The 22211-nt window shown below is 37.5% G+C and overlaps 3 protein-coding genes across 3 annotated transcripts; all 3 read right to left on the reverse strand.

Moving 5' to 3' along the window:
• Window positions 1-421: 421 nt before the first annotated feature.
• Window positions 422-3432, reverse strand: LOC115920559. Its single transcript, XM_030976467.1, has 2 exons — window positions 3288-3432; window positions 422-2843 (listed from the first exon to the last, which is right to left on the reverse strand). The coding sequence occupies exons 1-2, from the start codon at window positions 3428-3430 to the stop codon at window positions 2453-2455; spliced, it is 534 nt and encodes a 177-aa protein (XP_030832327.1). The 5' UTR covers window positions 3431-3432; the 3' UTR covers window positions 422-2452.
• Window positions 3433-8865: 5433 nt separating this feature from the next.
• LOC115920778 lies at window positions 8866-11049 on the reverse strand. The gene is made up of 3 exons (XM_030977417.1): window positions 10832-11049; window positions 10239-10375; window positions 8866-9202 (listed from the first exon to the last, which is right to left on the reverse strand). The coding sequence occupies exons 1-3, from the start codon at window positions 10954-10956 to the stop codon at window positions 9051-9053; spliced, it is 414 nt and encodes a 137-aa protein (XP_030833277.1). The 5' UTR covers window positions 10957-11049; the 3' UTR covers window positions 8866-9050.
• A 296-nt stretch (window positions 11050-11345) lies between these two features.
• On the reverse strand, window positions 11346-14149 carry LOC115920557. Its single transcript, XM_030976464.1, has 2 exons — window positions 13893-14149; window positions 11346-11664 (listed from the first exon to the last, which is right to left on the reverse strand). Exons 1-2 carry the CDS (start codon window positions 14136-14138, stop codon window positions 11545-11547), a joined length of 366 nt encoding a protein of 121 aa, XP_030832324.1. The 5' UTR covers window positions 14139-14149; the 3' UTR covers window positions 11346-11544.
• Between the last annotated feature and the right edge of the window lie 8062 nt (window positions 14150-22211).

Raw genomic sequence — 22211 nt, forward strand, 5'->3', positions numbered from 1 at the left:
AGACTGCATACGTTTATGATGTGGATTCTTCGTACGATATGCTTTGTCACATTCTAAACATCCAGCTAGATATGTTTATTCCCATACAAAGAGACAATAATAGAAATTACAAAAGTCCCCGAGACTTCCATGTATATCTAAGTCTCTACTCCGGTCTATAATTTGGAAAAATAATCTTTATAAGTACAAATCAAAAGTTACAGACAAAACTAATCATAACATACATTCTATAAACATACTTTGACTAAAATCATACGTTTAGTAAAGACAAAATTCTTTAAAAAACATCAAATTGAACTACATAAACATGATATAAACAACACTTGGAAAGTCTTCAAACATGCGATGAATGTGGCAAACAATAAAGCTGTTGTAACGGAAATCAAACTCAATCATGAAATTGAACAAGAGCCTGTCAACATTGCTAATGATATATTTAATACCCACTTTTCCTCCATAAGGGATAATCTTGCCAAAAATACACCTCCTTCCAATAAACAGTTTACAGATTTTCTTGGTCCACCTAACGAGAGTTCTATATATTTACTTACTCCAGCATATATACATGAAATTATAAACATCGTTTCAAACCTATAGACAACAACAAACGTTCTGGCTACGATGATATCAATAATGTTATTCTTAAAGTCAATATTCCATTTGTAGTAGATCCCCTGGTTCATAATTGTCTCCGTACTGTACATGGTTACGTTCCCAACTCTATGAAAATCGCCAAAATTATTCCTTTATTTAAAAAGGGGGACAAACTAAATGTAAACAACTATCGATCGATCTCCTTGTTATTTCCTTTCTCTAAGATCGTGAAGAAATCCATAAGTATTAGAACAGTTGCCTTTCTAAAAGTTCATGTTTTCTCCAACTTTCAATTTGGTTTTAGGGAAAGCATAGTACCATCCATGCTTTATTATCTTTTGTGGAGAAGGTATATCATGCTATTGACAAATTCTCTCACGTGGTTGGTATTTTCCTGGACTTCTCCAAGGCCTTTGACACAATAAACCACGATATATCACTTTATAAATTTTCCAATTACGGTGTACGTGGAACGGCTTTAGAGTGGTTCAGGAACTATAACAAACAGCAATATGTCTTTGTTAACGGTTGTTCATCAGATTTATGTAATGTTAGCTGTGGTGTTCCACAGGGAAGCCTCCTAGGTCCACTTGTAGGTATTTTATATATAAATGATTTCTGCAGATAATCTCAATCTCATAGTTTATCGTTAATACTTTCTGCTGACGACACGAATCTGTTCTTTTCCAAAAGCAATCCATACACTCTTATGCAAATGGTTAATTCTGAACTACCTAAGATTCTACAATGGGTTAGAGCAAACAAACTCTCACTTAATCTCCCAAAAACTTAATGTATGTTGTTCAGTAATATATTAGACTCACTGCTAAGCAACATTGAATTCGATGAATTCCGGTTAAAGACCGTTTCTCTTATAATCTATTTGGGGGCCGGAAAGTCGACAATAAACTTTCCTGGAAGTATCATATTAACAACATCTGTAAAACTATTTCTCGTAATATTGGTGTCATGAATAGATTAAAAACTCATTTCCATTCATCTTCCTTAGTTATATCTGGTCTTACCATATCTCAATTATGGACACCTGTTGTGCGGCAATGCACACCAAACTTTGTTAAACAGCATCTAATTATTACACAAGAAAGCTCTTCGTATCATTTGCCTTTCTCATTTTTGAAAGTTAAAGATCTTTATCTCTTTCAGTTAAGCCAGTTTATTTATTCAAATATTATGCTTCCTTCCGTTTGTGATGATATGTTCACCCTAAATGAATCCTCTTCTGAGTACCCAACTCGGCATTGTAATGACTTTCATCTACCTCTGCTGAGAACCCTTCTAGCCCAAAACACGTTTATTTTATATACAGCCCCCAAATTTTGGAACTCTCTTCATAATGACATTCAACTTGCCCCTTCACTTAATTCATTTAACAGGAAAATGAAATTGTTTCTTGTACTTCCTTATATCAGTGTATTGTCAAATCATGTCTTGCCTTCTTTAGATCCTTCCCGTCACGTTTTTCTTTACGCTCTATATGTATCGTACTATACTTATACTATAGGCATTACCCCTGCAGTATGCATATAATAACATATTAATCAGGAGAGCTTGGGTATTTGTTTCGTGACTATGCCATGAATCAGTTATGGCCTGGTGGTAGAGTCGCTGCCGGCAAGCAGTAGATGCAGGTTCAAATCACGCTGGCTCCAACAACAAATTCTGACTTGTTTTCAATTACAGATCGATCAATCGGTTTCTATTTACTGGGTGTAAGCCACAAATATGTTTAAACTATGGGTTTGTATTCCATTTTGGTGATTAAACATGATAATTTTTATTCATATGGCATGTAAGAGTCTCAATGCAACGCGAAGGAAGCATCTTCGAATCTTTGTTGTTATTCGTTAAGTTTCTTCACGAGCTCTTCGTCCTCCTCTGGTCTTCTTCCGAGCTCGTACATCTTCGCCATCGCCTTCACGCGCTCCCACCTGGATTTGGGTTTGATTTCATTCTCCTTCTTTACCTCGGAGACTGGCCTTTCCTTGGCTGGTCTCTGGGCCACCTCAGGTGGGAGAGTGCGCAAGGTTTTCATGAGGACTTCGACGTGTTCGAGTAATTTTTTAATGACGGGAAAGGACTTGTAGATGTCATCGATGTCGGTGGAAGTGGAAACATTTTTCTCTTCGACGCGGGTGACGAGCTCGATTTTAATTTTCAGAGCTTCGATGAGTTCCGTCAACTGTTTGAGCATCATTTGGAGGTCGCGTTCTGCTACGGATACCTGTTGCCTACAGAGAGGTAATGAACAACCCAGGAGTCTTTAATGTTTGTATTTATCAAAATATTTAACGAATCTTTTTGAAGATCACCTTCAATAACAATAAAAAGCACTGACCACAGATTTTGACATATGGGACTACAGACGCATGTCAGGAAAAAATAATCGTCAGAAGCTGAATCTATTCATAGTTATGCTTTTAGAATGAAGAGAGCATTTTCATAAGAATATCAATAATAACAAAATCAGAATTGACACTCCTGGCGCTCCTTTAAGACCAATATCATTTTTTTTGCATTGGAACTGTCTTATTCTTCCACATAGGACTACAAACAATTTTCATAATTATATTTCACCTTGTCTTTGCCATCGTGGTATAAAAAGGACTCTATATCAATGTTAAGGTGACTGTTTTATGATGATTTTAATTGATTGAAAGGGAATGTGATCTAACCTGACGTCCACCCACTCGTTTCGGAATTCTAGGAGATCGGTTCGTGCCAACATTTGAAGAGCTCGTTTTCCTCCTTCTTCCGAATTCTGCTGGAGACCGCTCGCTCGGTTCTTCACAAAACGATCTTTGAGTGCTCTGGTCATGTTCTTAAAACCAAACATGATGATGATTATAATGACAGTATTACTAGGTGGAGTAGTAGCAATAGTATAAGTAGTAGTATTAGTAATAAAATAATAATAATAACTACGATAAAATTAATAGTAATAATAATAAAATAATACAATAAATAAATAACAATAACAAATATTAAGGATGATGATGGTGATAATGTTGATACAAATACGGAGAACAATAATTACTACAACATAAATAACAGCTAGAACAATTGCAATAATAAAAGAAGACATTAATACAGTTTAGTCTATCGAGAACAAAATTATTCTAGGAGCAGTGTGATGTAAAAAAGAAGATACATTAGACTAAAATCATTAGTCGACAATTTGTTGAAAATCAAGTTAGCTATAAGGCGCTGTGAATCAATTATGAATTGCGATTTTGAAATACGTGTATCTCATCGATTATTTGTTTTAATGTGAAAAGGGTCCTTCAGACGTTCTCAAGTGTTATAAAGTGCAAAATAGTCATCAAAACAAGTCGTATAACCAGTCTCCCAATGGCAGAATAATTTTCTTTACCGTGTGTAAGCCAAGTGGACATAGAAAGTATGGGGAAAAAGGAAAGTTTCTCAGAAGGAGAAAATAAATGTCAGTCATTTGCCTTAAAATCTGCGATATGTGTGTTTTCAAGCATTTTAACGATGGACAACCTCATAATTCAACCACTCTTATCAGGAAATGTAAAGAATGATAAATCAGGTCTTGTGTAGCATAAATTGGGAACCGGTAAAATATATTAAAACGTACCTGAGATTTCTTGTACTCCTTCCATGCCGATTGTAAGGCCTGCAAGTACAATAACACGAGTTCATTGACTCCCTGAGCCTGGTATCCATAAAAAGAGTTCTGATCAATGAGTAATCCATCATGCTGTCTGCAAACATTTGCTAAATCAGGACTCAGTGGTTAAAGCCTTGCCCTTACTGAGAAACATGCCATTGATCATAACCTAAACCATAGCTCGTTGAGAGACGTATTTTAGGTCAACGGAACTCACACTAGTTGTTGGGTTAGAGCCTGGAGCACCGAAATAGTTCCTTCCCGATCAACGCGTTCGTCTATTACAACTACCTCTTTTAACAATACGATCATACAAATTCAGCTCCACTTTAAACAAAATACGGTAACCGTTAAATAATTAACTAATTAATAATAACGGGCCGGCTGGTTGTGCGTATTATAACCAACACGAAAAAGCCAACAAAAAGCCAACAAAAAGCCAACATCGGCAATGGCTGGAATAAAACGTATAAGGCGCTTTCTCCATTTTTCAACGGCTGGTTTAAATTAACGAATATTTGTGGGGCATCACAAATATTGGAAATTTAGATCTAAAACAAAGATGATTTTGTCATTTAAATTATATGTTCTGTCAAAATTGACACAGTTTTTTTTATTATCTCACAAAAAAATATTTTGTGTAGCGCCCTCTGCAACAAAATTTATCTATCCCTTTTATTGTCTAAGTAACCAAATCATGCAGCTACTTTTTATCGCCCTTATGACTTGAGCTAACCTTGTTATCTTCTTTAGATTTCGACGATATACTGACACATACCATTTTCTTTTGAGTCTGTGTCTTTTGTTTCTGCTGGCTGCGGGAGCAACAGGCTTGTAGAATCTCCCGGAGTTTGTCGATAGATGGCAGTATGTTGAATGGTGGTGGTAACATGATTTCATCAGAGATATAACTCATCCACAGTTGTGTGCGAAAATACATCCATTCTCGATCAGCATTTTGCTATCAAATAGACCATTGGGAACGATTTGATAATAAACTTTATTTTGATAATTAGAGGAACGAATCAAATAAAGTATTTATTTATGTATTCCTTTATTTATTTACTAGTTAATTTTTATATTTAGTCATTTATTCATTCATTTATTTATTTATATAGGCCTATTAATATATTCATTATGTTTTATTCAAAATAAAGGGTGGTCCATATCAATACCACGGAGGGCCTGCTATGAACGAAATAATAAAACGTAACAAATTTAACATAACAAGATGAATGGTAATGATAATTAAAAAACAACTTTAAATCAAGCGAGAACACAAACTAAAGACGTTTGATTTTTAAAAATAAAAATAAATAAATTAGAGTCAAATTAACTAAATGGTTATAAATGACATATATCTTAAATCAAGAGATTGATTTGAAATGTCTTTGATGGGGTTTTAGACAATTTAGGGAATGTTTTTTAATTTCCAAATGTTCACTATTAGTAATAAGTTATACAGATTTGTTTGTTGCAAAGTAAGAAAAAGAGCACTTTTTATTTTTGTACTGGGTTAAGGTATGTAGAGTCGGTTAGAAAGAACATTTCGGGTGGGGTATATGGGGTTGCATCGAGATACCAGTCTGCTAAGGTATGCAGGTTTAAGGCTATTTAATAATTCATCAATCAAAAATACAATATTGTAACAATAGTCTAGTGTCGATTGATTGCCATTTTAGAGCATTGAGTAAATGAAATGAATACGGAGTGTTTCTACTAAAGTTAAATCGGTTGCTCATAATAGTTATAATAGCAGGAGGACAGATTCATACTTGAATAGGTTTGATATTAAAAGTATATGGTTCCGATTTCCGAATAAAGTGCTGTCAATGTCCACATGCAAAATAGAGAAACAGGTTTGTAAAAAGTATGAGGGTATTCAGACACTAAGAAATTGTGAAGAATGAAAGATTTTGCAAAAGTATGAAAATCACTCCCACATTGCAAAATTATCAACTCGGGCAAGAGTACGTCATGTAATTTCTTCATTATTCATTAGCTTTTATAGATACCAATGTAATAAGTTATCATTTAAGAGTGTTCAAATATCAAACAACAGAGGCCGGTGTTCAACATCATGTCTTGATAGCATTTTCTTTATACCGTCTACATACCTCTACTGAAGAAAATTGTAACGACATGCTTGCGACGAGGAGGCTAAGTAGGACACGGCGGAGTATCGTGAAGAATATTAAGAAGAAGGCGGGAAGATAGAGAGTGTAAGAATCGTCGAGTCGCAAATTAAGGCCCGCTTCTGATTTCTTGAGTTTGCCTAAAAGAGCCCAGTAGAGGTTCACGAAAGAAGTCAGTATGCTGAAAAGCAATTCATACAGAACGAGTCAATAGAGGAAATCATCTTTAAAAACTTGTATCTTGAACGACATGTGAAATGGCAGAAATATAGCGGAACGGCATGATAGTTGCTAATGTCTTTTTTAATTTGATATGTTGCTCATCAAATTGTTTTTTATGAGGGTATTATGTCTCAAATTGCCTTTGCCCGAATTTAGGATGAATGGTGATCAGGAATATCTTTCTTTGTGTGATGTGAGTGCATTCAATGAATTTACCCAATGCGTGGGTTGACCATAAATTTAAGTACCGTAGATGTAACGGTCGGGAGTTCTAACCCCCTAACCCCGGCAAGGCACTAATTTCTCTTGGCATGACATTGATCTCAATTTGCCACTCTCTAGCCAGGTGTAGTAAAATGGTATAGAAATATCGGCTGCTATGAGAGGCCTGGCTGTTTGTATAGACCCGAGGGGCCCACCCAGGCGCGCCGAGGGGTCATGGCAGGATGCAACGCCCCCGAGAGCCAGTTTAGAAACAGCCAGGCCTCGAATATTAAAGCAGTCGATATATCTTTTATATACCGAATTGACACAAAAATCTACCAAGAATTCTTACCTTTTCCTTTTCTTGAGTAAAGATTGTTTAAAACATCACAGAAAATCTGAGACACTGTCAAATTGCCTTTGCCCGAATTTAGGATGAATGATGATCAGGAATATCTTTCTTTGTGTGATGTGAGTGCATTCAATGAATTCACCCAATGCGTGGGTTGACATTATGTTTCAATCTCGGAGATGTAAAAAAATCGTTGGTTCTAGCCTCGGCAAGGCACTAATTTCTCTTGGCATAACATTGATCTCAATTTGTCACTCTCTTCCCAAGTGTAGTAACGGGAAGCTTATATTCCTGAATTGTTGTGTAAACCAAAACCAATAGTCTTGCACCTCTAGGGCGATTTTCAAAGAATGACAACTTCTATAAAATAATTATAGTCAAATTGTTCATCCGAATATTTTAAGTTAAACCAATAATTCAATCCACAGAAAAATTCTGAAGGTGGTAAGTAGCTACCAAAGCGATATGAATTTGTTTTGCACAATGCGTAACAAAGCCACAACTAAAAAGAAGTACATACCGACTTTGAAATAATCGTTTGAAAGGGTCACAAATGGCAGAATCTAAAGAAATTTTACAATGTCTAAACTAAAAAAAGTTATGATATATAACAAATGGCATTAATCTTTTTTAACATTCATTTTAAATCGAAAGAAGAATTCCCGATAATTCTCCGAATTCTGCCCGGAGTAGAACAAAAGCCTGGAAAGAGCATAGTTACGCATTGTTAGGGTTGGGGTTAGGTTTAGGGTATTAAAACGGTTAGATTTAGGCTAAGGGTTAAGGTTAGATTTATGGTTAGAATACGGTTAAGGTTAGGTTTAGGGTTAGGTTTAGTGTTAAGGTTAGGTTTAGGGTTAGGATTAGGGTTAGGTTTAGGGTTAGGTTTAGTGGTAAGGTTAGGTTTAGGGTTAGGGTTAGGGTTCGGTTTAGGGTTAGGTTTAGTGTTAAGGTTAGGTTTAGGGTTAGGGTTAGGTTTAGGGTTAGGTTTAGGGTTAGGTTTAGTGTTAAGGTTAGGTTTAGGGTAAGGGTTAGTGTGGCCGTGAAGGTGAGGAATAGTGCGTAATTATTCTCTTTCCAGGCTTATTTTCTACTTTGGGCAGAATCTGTAGAATTACCGAATTCCCAAATCTAAATTGAGGGGGGAGGAATCAGTATTTCTTACTCATGGAATGGGGGTGTGGGACACTCGTTTGACAGACGTCCCTCTGCCGCACATTCGGCGCGTACACTATGCAGACGATAGCGGGACGCTTGGGTGATCCCCACACCAAATGCTAGGACGAAGCAAATGTAAAATACCCCCAGGCGGAGGAACTCGCTGCACATGCCGATCATCGACTTGGCGACGACGAAGATGCCGACGCGGTTGACGCTGAGGAGATAGAAAGTCCGCACCACGCAGATCATCACAACAATGCTGTAGAGAGTATGAGATACGACCCGCGGTTCGTTCCATGACGCGGACAACCATGTTGGTGTGACGTCATTGGGCGCGACGTGTGAATTTGTGTCGGAGTCGGTCGTGTTTGTAGTGTGAACTGCGGGTGATGCCATGTCGGGTTGAACCTCTTGCAATGGGTTCACGTGCCTTTGCATTATCTGCTGGTTATAGGTATCCTGAAAGATAACCGATGAATCCTTAATACCAAGATGATAGTTTGACCTTACGTCAGGCTTCGAATGTACAATATAACTCTGAGGCTGTAAAACTACCGATTCTCTTACGAATTCTGTAAAAAATGCAATAAAAATGGTATTGTTGTGAGCTCGTCTTTGCGTTTTGCTTGAAGCTATGGGAGAATTAAAGCTGCGATATCTTTGCTTTTCAATCAAAATATGCATTTGGGGCGATTCGAATTCAAGTGTATTCCTCTCTTATAATTGTACATTATCTACTTACGATTAGTCTGCCTATCCAGACCACAAAGAGCGTTATGTAGCAGATCTTCACCATCAAACTATCAAGAATTGAGAGAGGGTAAGAGCAGAATTTCTCTGGACCTTGGTTGTAGATGAATTTAATGTGTTTGCCAGATATTCCTTGGTTGGAGAAAGAACAAAATTGGGAACAAGAGATAAAACAAATACGAGGTAATACAAAGTTTTGGTATGGGGTCATGAATTTGGTTCAAATAAACATATTAGAAGCATATGAAATTTTACAATATTCAATGATCGTTGTAGCGGTTGAAATCAAGTTTAAAGTCTAAATGTTGAATAGCTCACTCCCAAGACTGATGTTACTTCAGCTTTAAAACAATGTTTCTTGACTAAAATCGACCGATTTGCTATTCCCGTTTGGAAATTACTTATCAGAACTGCATATTCGGAGATTTTCATGGTCGCAGCTACCATGGAATAGCATTTTAATATTTGAGATTTACCGGGAGCACTGGTAAGTTTTAATTATTCAATTTCTCGAAAGCAGAAGTGTTTTAGGGGCTAAATTTTCTAGTGCTTATAATACATCCACAGGAGTATCCAAATATATCAAAACTTGAGAGAATTACTATTTTCAAACTTACCCAAAACGTTGGTTTACCTTTAATATAAGAGGAAGATTCGAATGGTATAGGCTAATCCATGGCAATATAAGGCTAACAAGTCGGAGGAGGGGGGGGGGGGGGGGTTGGTTGGGGCTGTGATGTGCAACCCATCCCTCCAAGAAATACGAAGATGCCAGTATTCGAAAAACCCGTCACCTCATTCACGTAGCAAGGTGCTAAAATATTTTTATATTCGGCACCGAGGTGAAACACAGATATGTGAAAAATATCTCATCTAGTGTACTTTCACGACGAAATACTTATTCAACGGTATGTCCTTCCATTACTCACTCGCTCACTTCGCTTGCCCGTAAATTGAGCACTTGATGGATGATATTCGGGCAAGGAGTGTCGTCCCCTTTGCACAAATTCATCCGTACGCCTATACCTAGAAAACTTTTAATAATTGAGCATTGAAGAGGCGCAACATCCTACCCACGTGGCTGTCTTGTCGTCATCATCAAGGATTCTGTTCTAAAATGAAAAAAATAATGTAAACAAAATTGATTTATTCAAATGCTTATACAAACCTATGCAGAAGATGAAGATAGTGATCTCTAGAATCAATGTAATGATGGGATGTGTTGAGTAGTCATAAACCACCAGAGCTATCACACATGACATCAGTGTTATATCGGAGCCCACGTTCATGTACAGCTTGATGTTCCTAAACAAAAGAAATGAGTGGAATTCGTAGACTTTATGGCAAAAACAGAAATCTGAATCTGAATCTTAAACCGTCGGTAAGACCACCGACAACATCGAGAAAATTAAAAAAATAAAAATAAAAATTTGGTGGAAATTTAATAAAACGTTTTAAATATCACTATTATTTTGTTTTCTTCAATCTTTCTCTTCCTTTCTTTTTCTTTGAATAATGAAATAGCCACCATTCGGGCTACAGTCGCCTCGTATTCGGGCAACGAGGAGGTATATTTTGCTTCTTTTTGTCTACATGTATATTATTCTTTATACTTTCACTGAATAGAGATCGAAACTTTTGCTCGCTCCCTTCGCTCGCTTGAGACATTTGTTTTGAAAATGAAAAATTATTCGGGAGCCGTTAAGTTTGCATGAACTTAATCGCATAATATCAACATTTAGAACAACAGATCTGACTTACGGTATCTTTAAGAATCTATGTAACGGTTTAGCCGGGTAGATGAGATAGCAAAGAGAAAGCAGAGGATAGCAGAATATTGCAAGTAACATGAACATGTAGGACATGGTGGCGCTCTTTCCCTGCATCTCCGCGTAATAACTATCACTGAGGATGTTCTGTGTGAAAGGATGAATGACGAACTGCAAAATGAAAAAATCTTAGGAATTAAACTAGCACAGAAAATTAAAAATTTAACTGCATCAATTGAATTATCTAAGAAAATAAATGAAAATTGTGATAATCGAGCAAAAGTTTATTACAATAACAAAATACTACAAAACAAATACTACTGAAGCTAACGGTTTTTAAAAAAATTCTTATTTTGTTAATCAAATAAAAACAAGATCCCTTCTTTTCATTATCAAGGTTGCAAAGAGTCTTAACTCATGTTATGTTACCTTTTGTTGATGATTTCTTTGTGATATCGTCAGTCTATACCACTTTTGTTTTTATACCTATGTAATAAAAGAGACAGTTAAGAAAACCAACACTTCACGAGACCGACAGCCTACAAGATCGGCTTTGTCAGTTATTGTGAGCCGTCAGAAAAGTTGAAAGAAGAATAAAACAATATGTATGCTGCATTGAATTCCGCATCAACATAAATTTCAAAGCACCAAATACTAGTATCAAATTAGAATTTTGTTGGGGCTTGTTTTTTAATGCGCCAAGCTTCATCGACAGAAAAGACACTTGCGGCGACTCACCGGTTTCTGATTGGCTTTCATCGCAGCTCGTATCTTAGCGACGGGGTGTTTGCTCTCACTTTCAGAAAATTTCAAGATAGTTCGAACCTGAAGTAGGATGAAAGAATCGGGAAGTAGATTAGGAGGAATTGAAAGGGAAAAATATTTACTTATTATGTACATCTCACTAATTCAGTGTGCCCAGGTCTAAACTTAATTTTGTGTGATACTTAAAGGGAGTGTATCATGGTACATACTGGTTAACGCCATCTACGTTTTCTTGTGGACAACTGCACGTAAACGAATGGATTAACTGGGTCAGCGTGCGCTAGCGTTCGCGAAACAGACCGAAGTTCTCCTCACGCTTCGGTTTCGCGTATGTTGCACGCACGTGAATAGGGACTTTAAGATTCGCACGAAGACAATGGGGATTGCTACGATCGGCGTCCTTTTAATGCACTGCCTTGAATGGACGTCACACGTATCAGTCCACGCGAATCTCAAAGTCCCTAATGCTGCGGTCGCGTCGTCCTTAGTCGTATTATTCCCGATTGGCCCCGAGTAGGCCCACGGGAAAGACACATAGTCTCGTCATGACACACTCCCTTTAAGATGTTATACAAACTTCATGAAAAGTTTGTGTACATTATCATCCTCATTGTTATTGTCATTATCATTATTATTATTATTATCATTTTTAGTTCATTTTTTCTCAATTATTACTATTATCTTTAATATCATTGTTATTTTCATAAAAATCATCACAATAATCATCATCACCATAGTTATCATAACCGTCATTATGATAGTTCTCACCATTATCCATCATATTTATCAACAAAAACATCCTCATCATCAATTAACAAGCTGAGTTCTCAATAAAGTGATTTCATTGTAAGTATTACAATAGGTGATTTTCTTGAGCACCTAACATGGATAAAACAAGATTTGTTTTGTTTTAATGGAGATTATATTACTTTACAATATTATATTGTGCACGCATGTTACCAGATGGTCTTAGTCTTAACACTGTTAAGGAAATAGTAGTTTAATTGGCCTTTTTGTGCAAATTGTTATCACATTTTTCACGGTCCACTTGCATGACTCCATCATACCCTGGTACGAATCCTATTGTTCGGTTTATGTTGTATGGTTGCCTTGTCTCTCCACAAGTACGCTTAAGCAGGGCTCCCACTTAGCCGAGTTGGAGCCTAAAATTCAACACATCACTTGCGGTGTACCTCAAGGTTCCCTTTAGGGCCCTCTTCTTTTTATATCATACATCAATGATTTTCAAAAATCTTCCAATATACTCTCTTTTCTTTTATTTGCAGATGATACAAGCATATTTTTTACTCACGATAATCTTCAAATCCTTCTTGATAAATGAAATTCTGAATTACGATGTGTATGCGCTTAGGTACAAGCAAATAAATTATCTTTTAATTTTGAAAAGACATATTACATGGTCTTTATTAATTTACTGCATACTTTACCTAGTGATGTTTTCATGAATGGCAATGCGTTAAAACAAATTGAATCAACAAAAATTCTTGGTCTTGACATTGATTGTAAATTAACATGCAAAGTCCATATTGGCTACTTATGCAAATTGCTTTCAAGAAATCTAGAAGTTGCCAGTAAACTCAAACATCATTTTCCTCCCCATATTTTAAGATTATTATATTCTACTTTATTTTTACCATACCTAATTTACGGAATATTAGTTTGGGGAAAATTCTTCCAAGACGAAAACTTATTATGTACTCAAAATACAAAAAAGAGCTGTAAGGATAATTTCTTCTGCTGATTTTTGGCACATACAAATCCATTTATTTCTAACATATCACCATTTTGTAGGGATATTTCAAAATATGTACCAACTTTAATAATAAAGGTGAATTGCCGAGTGAATTCACTAATATGTTTTTAAAAAATAGTGACATTTTAAATTTGTTTATGTCTTTTTTTTTCGTTCTTTTTTTCTCGCCTCGCTCGAGTGACTATTATGACTAGTATATAACCACATAGCTGTATTCATTTTGTTTCAATTATATTTCCCGGATTCGTCTCTCTTCATTGCCTTGGAATTTTTGTACACAATGATTGTTATATGGGAACCTGTATTATTATACAAACATTAATTGCTTTTTAATAGGTCCCTCATATTTCACGTTACAGAATATTTACTGCCATCATTGCTTTTTGTCATTATGCTTTATCTTGCTGACCATTGATAAAATGTAAACTGTTATTTTGTGGAATGTGAAACAATAAAAATTAAAAAAATTAAAAAAACATAAGCTTATTCTATAAACCCGTCACATTCGTCCTACCTCACTCGAATAATTCGCCTGTCCCACAAAACCGGCCGCGAATTGCTCCACGCGATCCAATATTCTAAGGACCTCCTCACTCACATCCTCCCATCGATCAGCGAGCTCCCGCAGTCGCCGACCTAGCCCGAAAGCAGCATCGAGCGGGTCGCTGAAAGCCTGTACCAAGTAGGCATCGGTTGCTATGGCTCGGTATGTCATGAGAGTGCTGGCGGTGCCTGTCAGGTCGGCTTCATCCTGCTTCATCTTTGGCTCTATCAAAATGGCCCCGGCGTGGAGTAAGAGCTGATTGCGAGTTTAAATAGAATTACCGATGTTACATAAGAAGTTCACAACCCAATAATGATCGATAATAATGATAACAATGTGTAAGTTTGCATCTAACAGCATCATGCAATAAAACAATATTGATGATTACTTGGCGAGAATGTTTGCAGAAATCTGTCATTATCCTAACCAGGGAGGGGGGGGGGGGTGTCAGGGGCTATGAACCATATCAGAATGAACATAATATAAGGGGGAATAGGGGGAGAATGAACAATTTGTTTGATTTAAACCTCAGGCCACCTTATTAGGGAAGAAACATGAAATATCTAAATGCGACAATGATCATGGGTATTTTCATTTTGTGTAATTAGGCCTAAACAAGTAAAAACGGCAACATTAACAGTATTTGGGCAGCTGAGTCTTCATAACTAAAGAGTCGTTATTGACGGGTATTAAGCCCTATTAACATAGATTACTATCCCCATGTCTGAAAAAAAAAACTCATCTCTGTTGGCCGATCACCATTTAACAGATTTTCAATGAAGATGTAAGATACCATTCTCGGTCAGTTATTTTGGAAGGGCTTTTGTTAGTTCTATTATGTATCCTTTTTTGTTTTTAAAGCTTAGACCCACCTCCACAACGGCGAAGTTGTTTTTGTGTGCCGCAGCCATGAGAGGTGTGGTAGCTTTGTGATAATCATCATTCTCACAATGGCATTCGATGATGGCCTGTTGCTCGTTCTAAGAGAATGATTATGAACAAATAAGGTCAAAGTAATTAAAAACTTCAATTAATATTATATTAACTAGCAGGAACCGTGGACATCCACGGGTTTGCTTATTTTAGATTGCACCCTGCGTAATCCGTTTATACAGTCGACGTGTACTTTCTTGTGAAATTTCATACAGGCCTATTAGTTACTTCTTAATTAATGCATCAATATATTGCTCGTAAATGTACACGAAATAGTTCCTAAAGATATGTAACTCTCAATCTTCTGCCTAAATGGCACCCCATATTATTATAAACAAAAACATGTTCATTTACACACAAGCATCCACTCAGAGAAACGTGCAGATATAAATTTCGAAATCAAGGGAGGGGAGGAGGGGGGGGGGGGGGGGTGTCAAGCACTATTTATACGCATAAAAAATGCATTCATTTTGTATGGTAAGCCCCCCGCCACCTTTAACACCATTTTAATTGCTCTTAAAAAATCCTAGAAATAACCTTGGGGTCACACATCCCCCATTGCTTTTGAGTACCATAGCAGTCCATTTCAACACCCGTCGAAAACATTAAAATGAAAAACCTTTACTCCATTGTAAAAGAATCGGCTTTCACGGCTGATCTTCCACCCGAATAAATAGATATAATATAAGAATTCCACACGGCAATGTATCTGAAATCAAACACATGCTGGCCTTTTTGGTCGCCATAATATATTGTAGGATTGTAGGCCCATAACTTGCGATTTTATATCATTTTGAAATAGCACAACATTATTCACCCCTCAAAACAACAGACTCCATTATGTTACTGGAGAAATATCCATACTTTAGTGAAAAATTCTACTATAATTCAAAATAACAATAACTGTTTTATCCGTTAATGTCTCTGATGAGCACATCTGAAACTATTTTTTTTTTAAAATTGGTAATAATTACTAATATTTATATTTGTACTTTTAAAATCATAGGCTATATACATTCTGAAATAATAATTGATATTTAAGAAACTGAGAAAAGGCGTTCACTTTAATATATGGGAGAGATTTATGGTAACTATGTGATTTCCTTTTACATAGGAATCGAGAATAACGCACCCACGGGAAAGAATTACGTATATTCTTCTTCTTCGTCTACTTCTTCATTTCCCCTTCCTATAAAGAAGATTGTGTAGAATATCAAAGAGTCACAAAAATGTCACTCTGAAAATAAGTTAGAACAGTCATGTTACGTTTGGGATTTCAATTCTCTGCATTATGAGATATTACAAAATGATATTTAGAGGACAAAAATAATAAGTTGATTTCTTTATTGTGGTTGTATACAAACCTTGCTCAGTGTTTCGGCGTATGTACAGATGCATCGAACAATGTCCACCAGACAGAAGTCAGCTGCTCTCAAAAGAGCGTCACCGAGAGGGATGCCATGGTCGATAAATGTCACTACCATTTCTTGATTGTTGTAAATAAAATAATGACAATGCGGAGTTGTTGTTCTTTTTACAGAAATGTCCCAATTCTAGGCTTATTGTTAGTAAAGTTATCATTATATACTTAGCAAAAACATACGAAGAAGTGGACACTATTTATGATTAGGATTTTGAAATAAATATTTGCTCTAAAGTTATCTTGCATACCTTTAAATAAACATACATTAATCCTCTTTAAGATCAAACCCATTTACGCATGAGTGAACATAGCCATTTAAAAATACACGAGTATCTGGAAAGATTGCAAGATATTGGACATCTGGCCATTCAAATGGTGATGGGCATTTCCAGCTTGTAGAGTACAAATAATCAATTACAAAGAATAATGAGAAACACGAAAGAAGAGGCATCTTGACCATGCTTTTCAAAACCATGAAGTCTTGAGACGCCAGTTGATATCTAAAGCTCAATCCCCCTCATTGTTTCTCATTCTTTGTTTTTTCATTATTGAACAAGAATGTCTTACAGATGCACATGTTCCTTATCATTTGAATTGCTCTTTTCTCTATTTTTTTAACATTTTGTCTCAATCAGACCTTCAACGGTTGAATAATATGCAATTCAAACTTGAAAGTTCAAATGTTGATCTTAAAGGCCCACTGCACTACTTATAGCTACTTGCGCCCTCTATATAACAAACAATGCCTAATCGGTGACCATTGGTCCCCCATGATCCTCTTTTTCTTATATTAACTGAGAGCTGAGTTGATGAGATAACCACCTGTCCAGTGACCTTGCAGGGCAGTCTAATCCCTCCAGTAAACTACGGCAGATAAGCTTTAAATAACCTCGAAAGGGTATTAATAATCATTTAATTTGATATATATTTAATTGTATTTTATTGAAGGTTTATATGAAATTTATTTACAATAAAGAGTGTCCACTTTTCCTATTTTGCTGAGTGTATTTGGTATTGAAGTGGTTTAATATAAGATTATATAGATAACATCATTACGATACATGGTGCCATACAGATATTTTGTATAATACCAGACATAAAACAAAACAATTATGTAGCCATATGAGAAAAACGTTCGCCAGGGAGAAGACGTCCCTTTATCAAATTTCGAGTCACTAACTTATTTAGACACTGTCTTTATTAATTAGAAAATGTAATGCTTTTCCCGATTATAAAGATATATAATTAAAAACATATTGGGTGACGATTGCCGAAATAGTAATTAGTAAATTGATAGGAACTAAAAACTCGTCACCCTTTCTCTCCCCGTATATTCCTCTGTCAATGGAGAGCCAGATTTATTATACTCACTGCGCTTATTTCTCTCCTATACCCATTATCATTTGACATTTAATTGTACTTGGGATTAGCATTGCTCTAGGGGGCTTTCACATATACACTCCGGGGCCCGTATACGGCGAGTAAAAACAGACGTTTTGGGAATTTTCGGCCGGCTCTTGTACAGTTCCTACGGGCGCCGGGAAACTTTTCACCAGCCATACGGGCGCCGTGGTGCTGAGTTGGGTGCTTCCAATTCTTCCGGCATTTTTATCTGGCCATTAGGCCGTAAAGGGCCCATGGGGCACCGTACAGGTCCCGTGCGCACTCCGGATGGGCCCCTCGCGATTTTTTTTCCCTGTAGATTCTCAATGTACAACGCAGCTTTAAATACAGGAGGCACGGATGTTAGAGAAAACATAGTTCAGGAACCGCACGGCACCCAGCCGGGTCCCGGCCTTGACGACACCGGGCGGGCTCCGGGAGTCATGGGTGCACCTGTTCATCGGACGGAGCCCGTAAGCTTTCCGCCCGGCAACCGGCCGGCACCTTTACGGGCGCCTCGCATTTTCATCGGGCAGCTCCCGCGCGCCGCAGAATATGTGACCACACTTGCCGTAGAAATGAAATTCGGAAAGGTCCTGTACGGTCTCTTAAATCCACGGCAAGCTGCCGGGAAGGGAAACTCGTACGGGACCCGGTGTATTTGTGACCAAGGCATTACTCAGCAAGTTTTTGAATGCAATGCCACGACTGAAGGTGAATAACGTTCCAGTAACAGCACATACCGATACAGACCTATTCAAATTGATTTACAAATACATCCCTGGCTTCAGATCAATGGTCCGAGAAAGGCCATAGCACAGTACAAAAGAGTGAAAATTCTTTAAAAACAAATTTTACGCTGCATTGAATTTCTTGAATAAAAGTGGCTGTCAACATTGGGGAAATTGTTTTCCTCTTCAGACCAGGGTCAGACGAACCAGTGTAGCGTATCTTTCGTTTTGCTCAAGGGGGGGGGGGGGGGGGGGGGGGGGGCAGGTAGTGAGCACTTTTTTCTTTTTTTCTTTTACTGACAATCGTTCAATATTTAATAACTCAAAGTTTAAAAGCTTTAAAAGTTAGCTTACGAGTGACTCCGATGTTAATGGCATGTGCATAGACGGACCGACCGTCCTTGTCTCTATAGTCCCAGTCCAGACCAAAATCATCAGGTCTGGAGAGCAGGGTCTTTACGAGGAACAGGTCTAACGATTCGATTGTCTCAAATAGCTTCTGACGGTGTAACTTCACGAATGCCATGGTATCCTGTTATACGTCTTCAATGTTCCAGCTTTTATTTCCTTGAGAGACAATGTTATCACTTCCTCTAGAAAATATATTACAACCGCCTTTCACAATAGTATCATCTCATGATCCTTTGAAAAAATGTATGGAAGATAAAACCACAGAAGTTAGGTTACATCGGCGAATAAGTGTCATTAATCGCGAAGAAGTTGTAAACAATAACAAAAAACCTTTGTTGTTTTCTAAATGAGGTTCTCTTTAATTCCTACATTAAGTCCGGAATTTCACAAAGGAACACGAGATAACACAACGATAACCTACGAAATTCCCAACAACGGAGAGCAGTATACAATCAAGAGTTTCCAGACACCTTCATAATTTCCGTCAATCAAAGATGTGCTACAAATCAAATTGTTGCAATTATAAATCTTGCCATATCAGGTCTTTAAACCATAAAATGGATATGACACTCGCAGTATTTCCTTCGTCCATATTGCAGGATTCCTCTTTGATTGAATATTATTCACGCTTAAACAAGACGGTCAAAATTCTACTATTTATTCTAGTCAGACCAGTGTTCCTCGTGTTCCATGAGCACATCTCCAAATCATTTCACAGAGAGCAATACTGGTTTCGACGCAAAGACTCAAGTATGAGCTGACACGGCTGAGAAATCAAAACACACTCCCTGACAATATTTTCCATTTGACAGCTATGCAGGTCCGATCGACATTGTTTAGCAGTGGCGTAATGAGCAAAAACTTTTGGGGGTCAGGACAAAATCCGCGTCACCACCAAGTAGCATAATGCAGGGCCAGCGGAGCGTCTTCCAAAATAGAGGGGGGGGGGGCAACAACAAAAAAGGGCGCATTCTGGAAAACAGGGGCACCTACAAAGGGAAACCTAAAAAAAAAAAAACCATTTTAAGACATTGGTGATTGGTATATACAGGCGCGGATCCAGGATTTCTTAGGGGGGGGGGGGGCAAAATTTGAAATTATGCGAGCCAAATATTGGTTCGTAATGGTGACCAGCAGTGACGTAATTGGGGGTGGGTGGGTGCAGGGAGGGGCGAGTTTTCCCCTCCCTCCTCCGCGAAACGCGGAAGCTTTGACATTTCAATAAATTATTAGAGAAAGAAGACGATTTGTTGTACCGTTCCCAAAAAATAATCCTCGTCTGAATGTAGTTTCCCCCCTCCCGCGCTAAGCGGAAGCTTATGGCCCGGTCCCACTAGCCGATGGACACAAAACGTATGCATAAAGGACACAGCGGACGAGCAAAATTTCGCGGGTGGCTCCATCCGTTGTCATCTGCTCCAGAAATGGACAAAATTTGCGAAAATTTGCGAAAACAGAACGGAAAATAACGGACGTGGGTAGTATGTAGCGGGGATGTTAAACGGATGTTCATGGGAAGCCTAGCGGATGAAAGCGGATGGAAGTGGATGACAGCTTTGAATACTTTATATACGAGATGCATACGCTTACATCCTTTCTATTTCCGTGCTACTAACGATGTTTAAACGTTCCGTGTACCTTATCTTTCCTTTTCTCTCTCTCCTTTTTTTTTTTTTTTTTTTTGCGGGGGGGGGGGGTGGGCAAGGCCCGCTTGCCCCCCCCCCCCTGGATCCGCGCCTGGGTATATACCCCTACATCGTCATGATTTGTTTCTTTCTTTACGTGGGGCAAGATACTGCTTAATTATAAAGCAATATACTTTGCAGTTGGGCGTGATGGTCTGTATATTATTTTCGATCGAGCGAAGCGAGCGAGCAAAAATTTTAAGATTGGTGAGGTCCAAGTGTGAACAATTAGATGGTATCGAATTAGAAATAAACCACATTTGAATGTAATTTGGGGGTCAATTGCCCCCGCGCCTCCGCCCCCATCAGTACGCCAGTGATGTTTAGCAAGGTGTCGAAAAAAAGTGCAACAGAAAAGGGCTTGAACTCGGAAGTATGGGGAAAGAAAAACAAAAATATGTTATTATTTGCTCGTATGAATGCATGGCTGGATCAGAATGAATAGGATTATTAAATGTTATTCGATCGTCATTGTACCTATAAAATTGTCATGTGGACTGTGATTCCATTGGTTGCCATACGCTAGGACATGCCAGACGCCCCATTCCTTACAATCATGTTATATCATCATGAAAATTGGTTACCTTTCCATCTTGTCCTCAGTTATCTTCATGACCTAGTCTTCCTTCGATCCTCCTCTTAATTCTGCCAGATCCCTTCGTTCATCTTCCTCCAGACCGCCGGGATGACCGTGCCTTTTCATCTATTGCCCCCACCCTCCGGAACAAACTCGGAACTCCGACCCCATATTCAAAATGCCCCATCCATAGAATCATTCAACACCCTTCTCAAAAACCACCTTTTTCATCATTATTATAGTATACTGGAGAAGCACACAAGTAATTCCATTCAACTGAATCGTAATGTAACACTAACAGTAATATTTGTTGTTGGTGGTGTTGAGATGACTAAAGACATGTTGGTGGGTTTCTTTTGTATTGTTTTTAATCATTTCTAGTACATAAAAGAGGGAGAGAGAGAGACTTAGAGAAGGGGGGCATCGTAAATAATAACCATCCATTTCTAGCTCAGCTATACAAAAATTTAGCTTCTTAACATTTGACGACTGATGTGCAGTGAAGCGTATTGTACACAAAGTGACAGATGTTGTTGTGTTTGAGTTATTGGCGATTAGTCAGTGATTTGACTATTGTCGCCAAAATACTTTACGGCACGTGTTATATCTCTCAATTTTGGATTTAAAAAAAAAATATATTTATTTCGTTTTATATTGATTGGATTGTATGGTAGCCTTAAAATGACGAAATAAATAGAAATACTTCAATTAGACCTGCGTCTGTCCATCGACAACCTGTCCTAATATTAGTATGAAAGCTGGAATCATACTTCATTCAATAGTGTTTTTAAGGGGTATTTTCTCACTTATTTCATCGTCGCATGCAAAAATGCAGCATTCACTTTATGTGATATGATGTACATGAAGAAAGGGGGTCCTTACTATCTATGATGTACTACCTGTTTTGACTTTTTATTTTATGTGCAGTTTATTCTCTAAATGACTTTTTAAAATTCTAAAGCCCTAATATTAACTGCAGGCTAAATGTTTCCATTCATTCGTCTGTACAGGTCATTATATTTTAGCTTTCAAATGGCTACTCCGAGAAAAATCAGGAATTTATATCGGGAATCAGCTTTAAGCAATTAGCATTAAGATTGGGCTTCCGAGATATTAAAGCAATAAAAGACAATTCGATAAGAGCAG

Source organism: Strongylocentrotus purpuratus, unplaced genomic scaffold (genome assembly GCF_000002235.5).
Source record: "Strongylocentrotus purpuratus isolate Spur 01 unplaced genomic scaffold, Spur_5.0 spur5_scaffold_9, whole genome shotgun sequence".
Taxonomy (NCBI): Eukaryota; Metazoa; Echinodermata; class Echinoidea; order Camarodonta; family Strongylocentrotidae; genus Strongylocentrotus; species Strongylocentrotus purpuratus.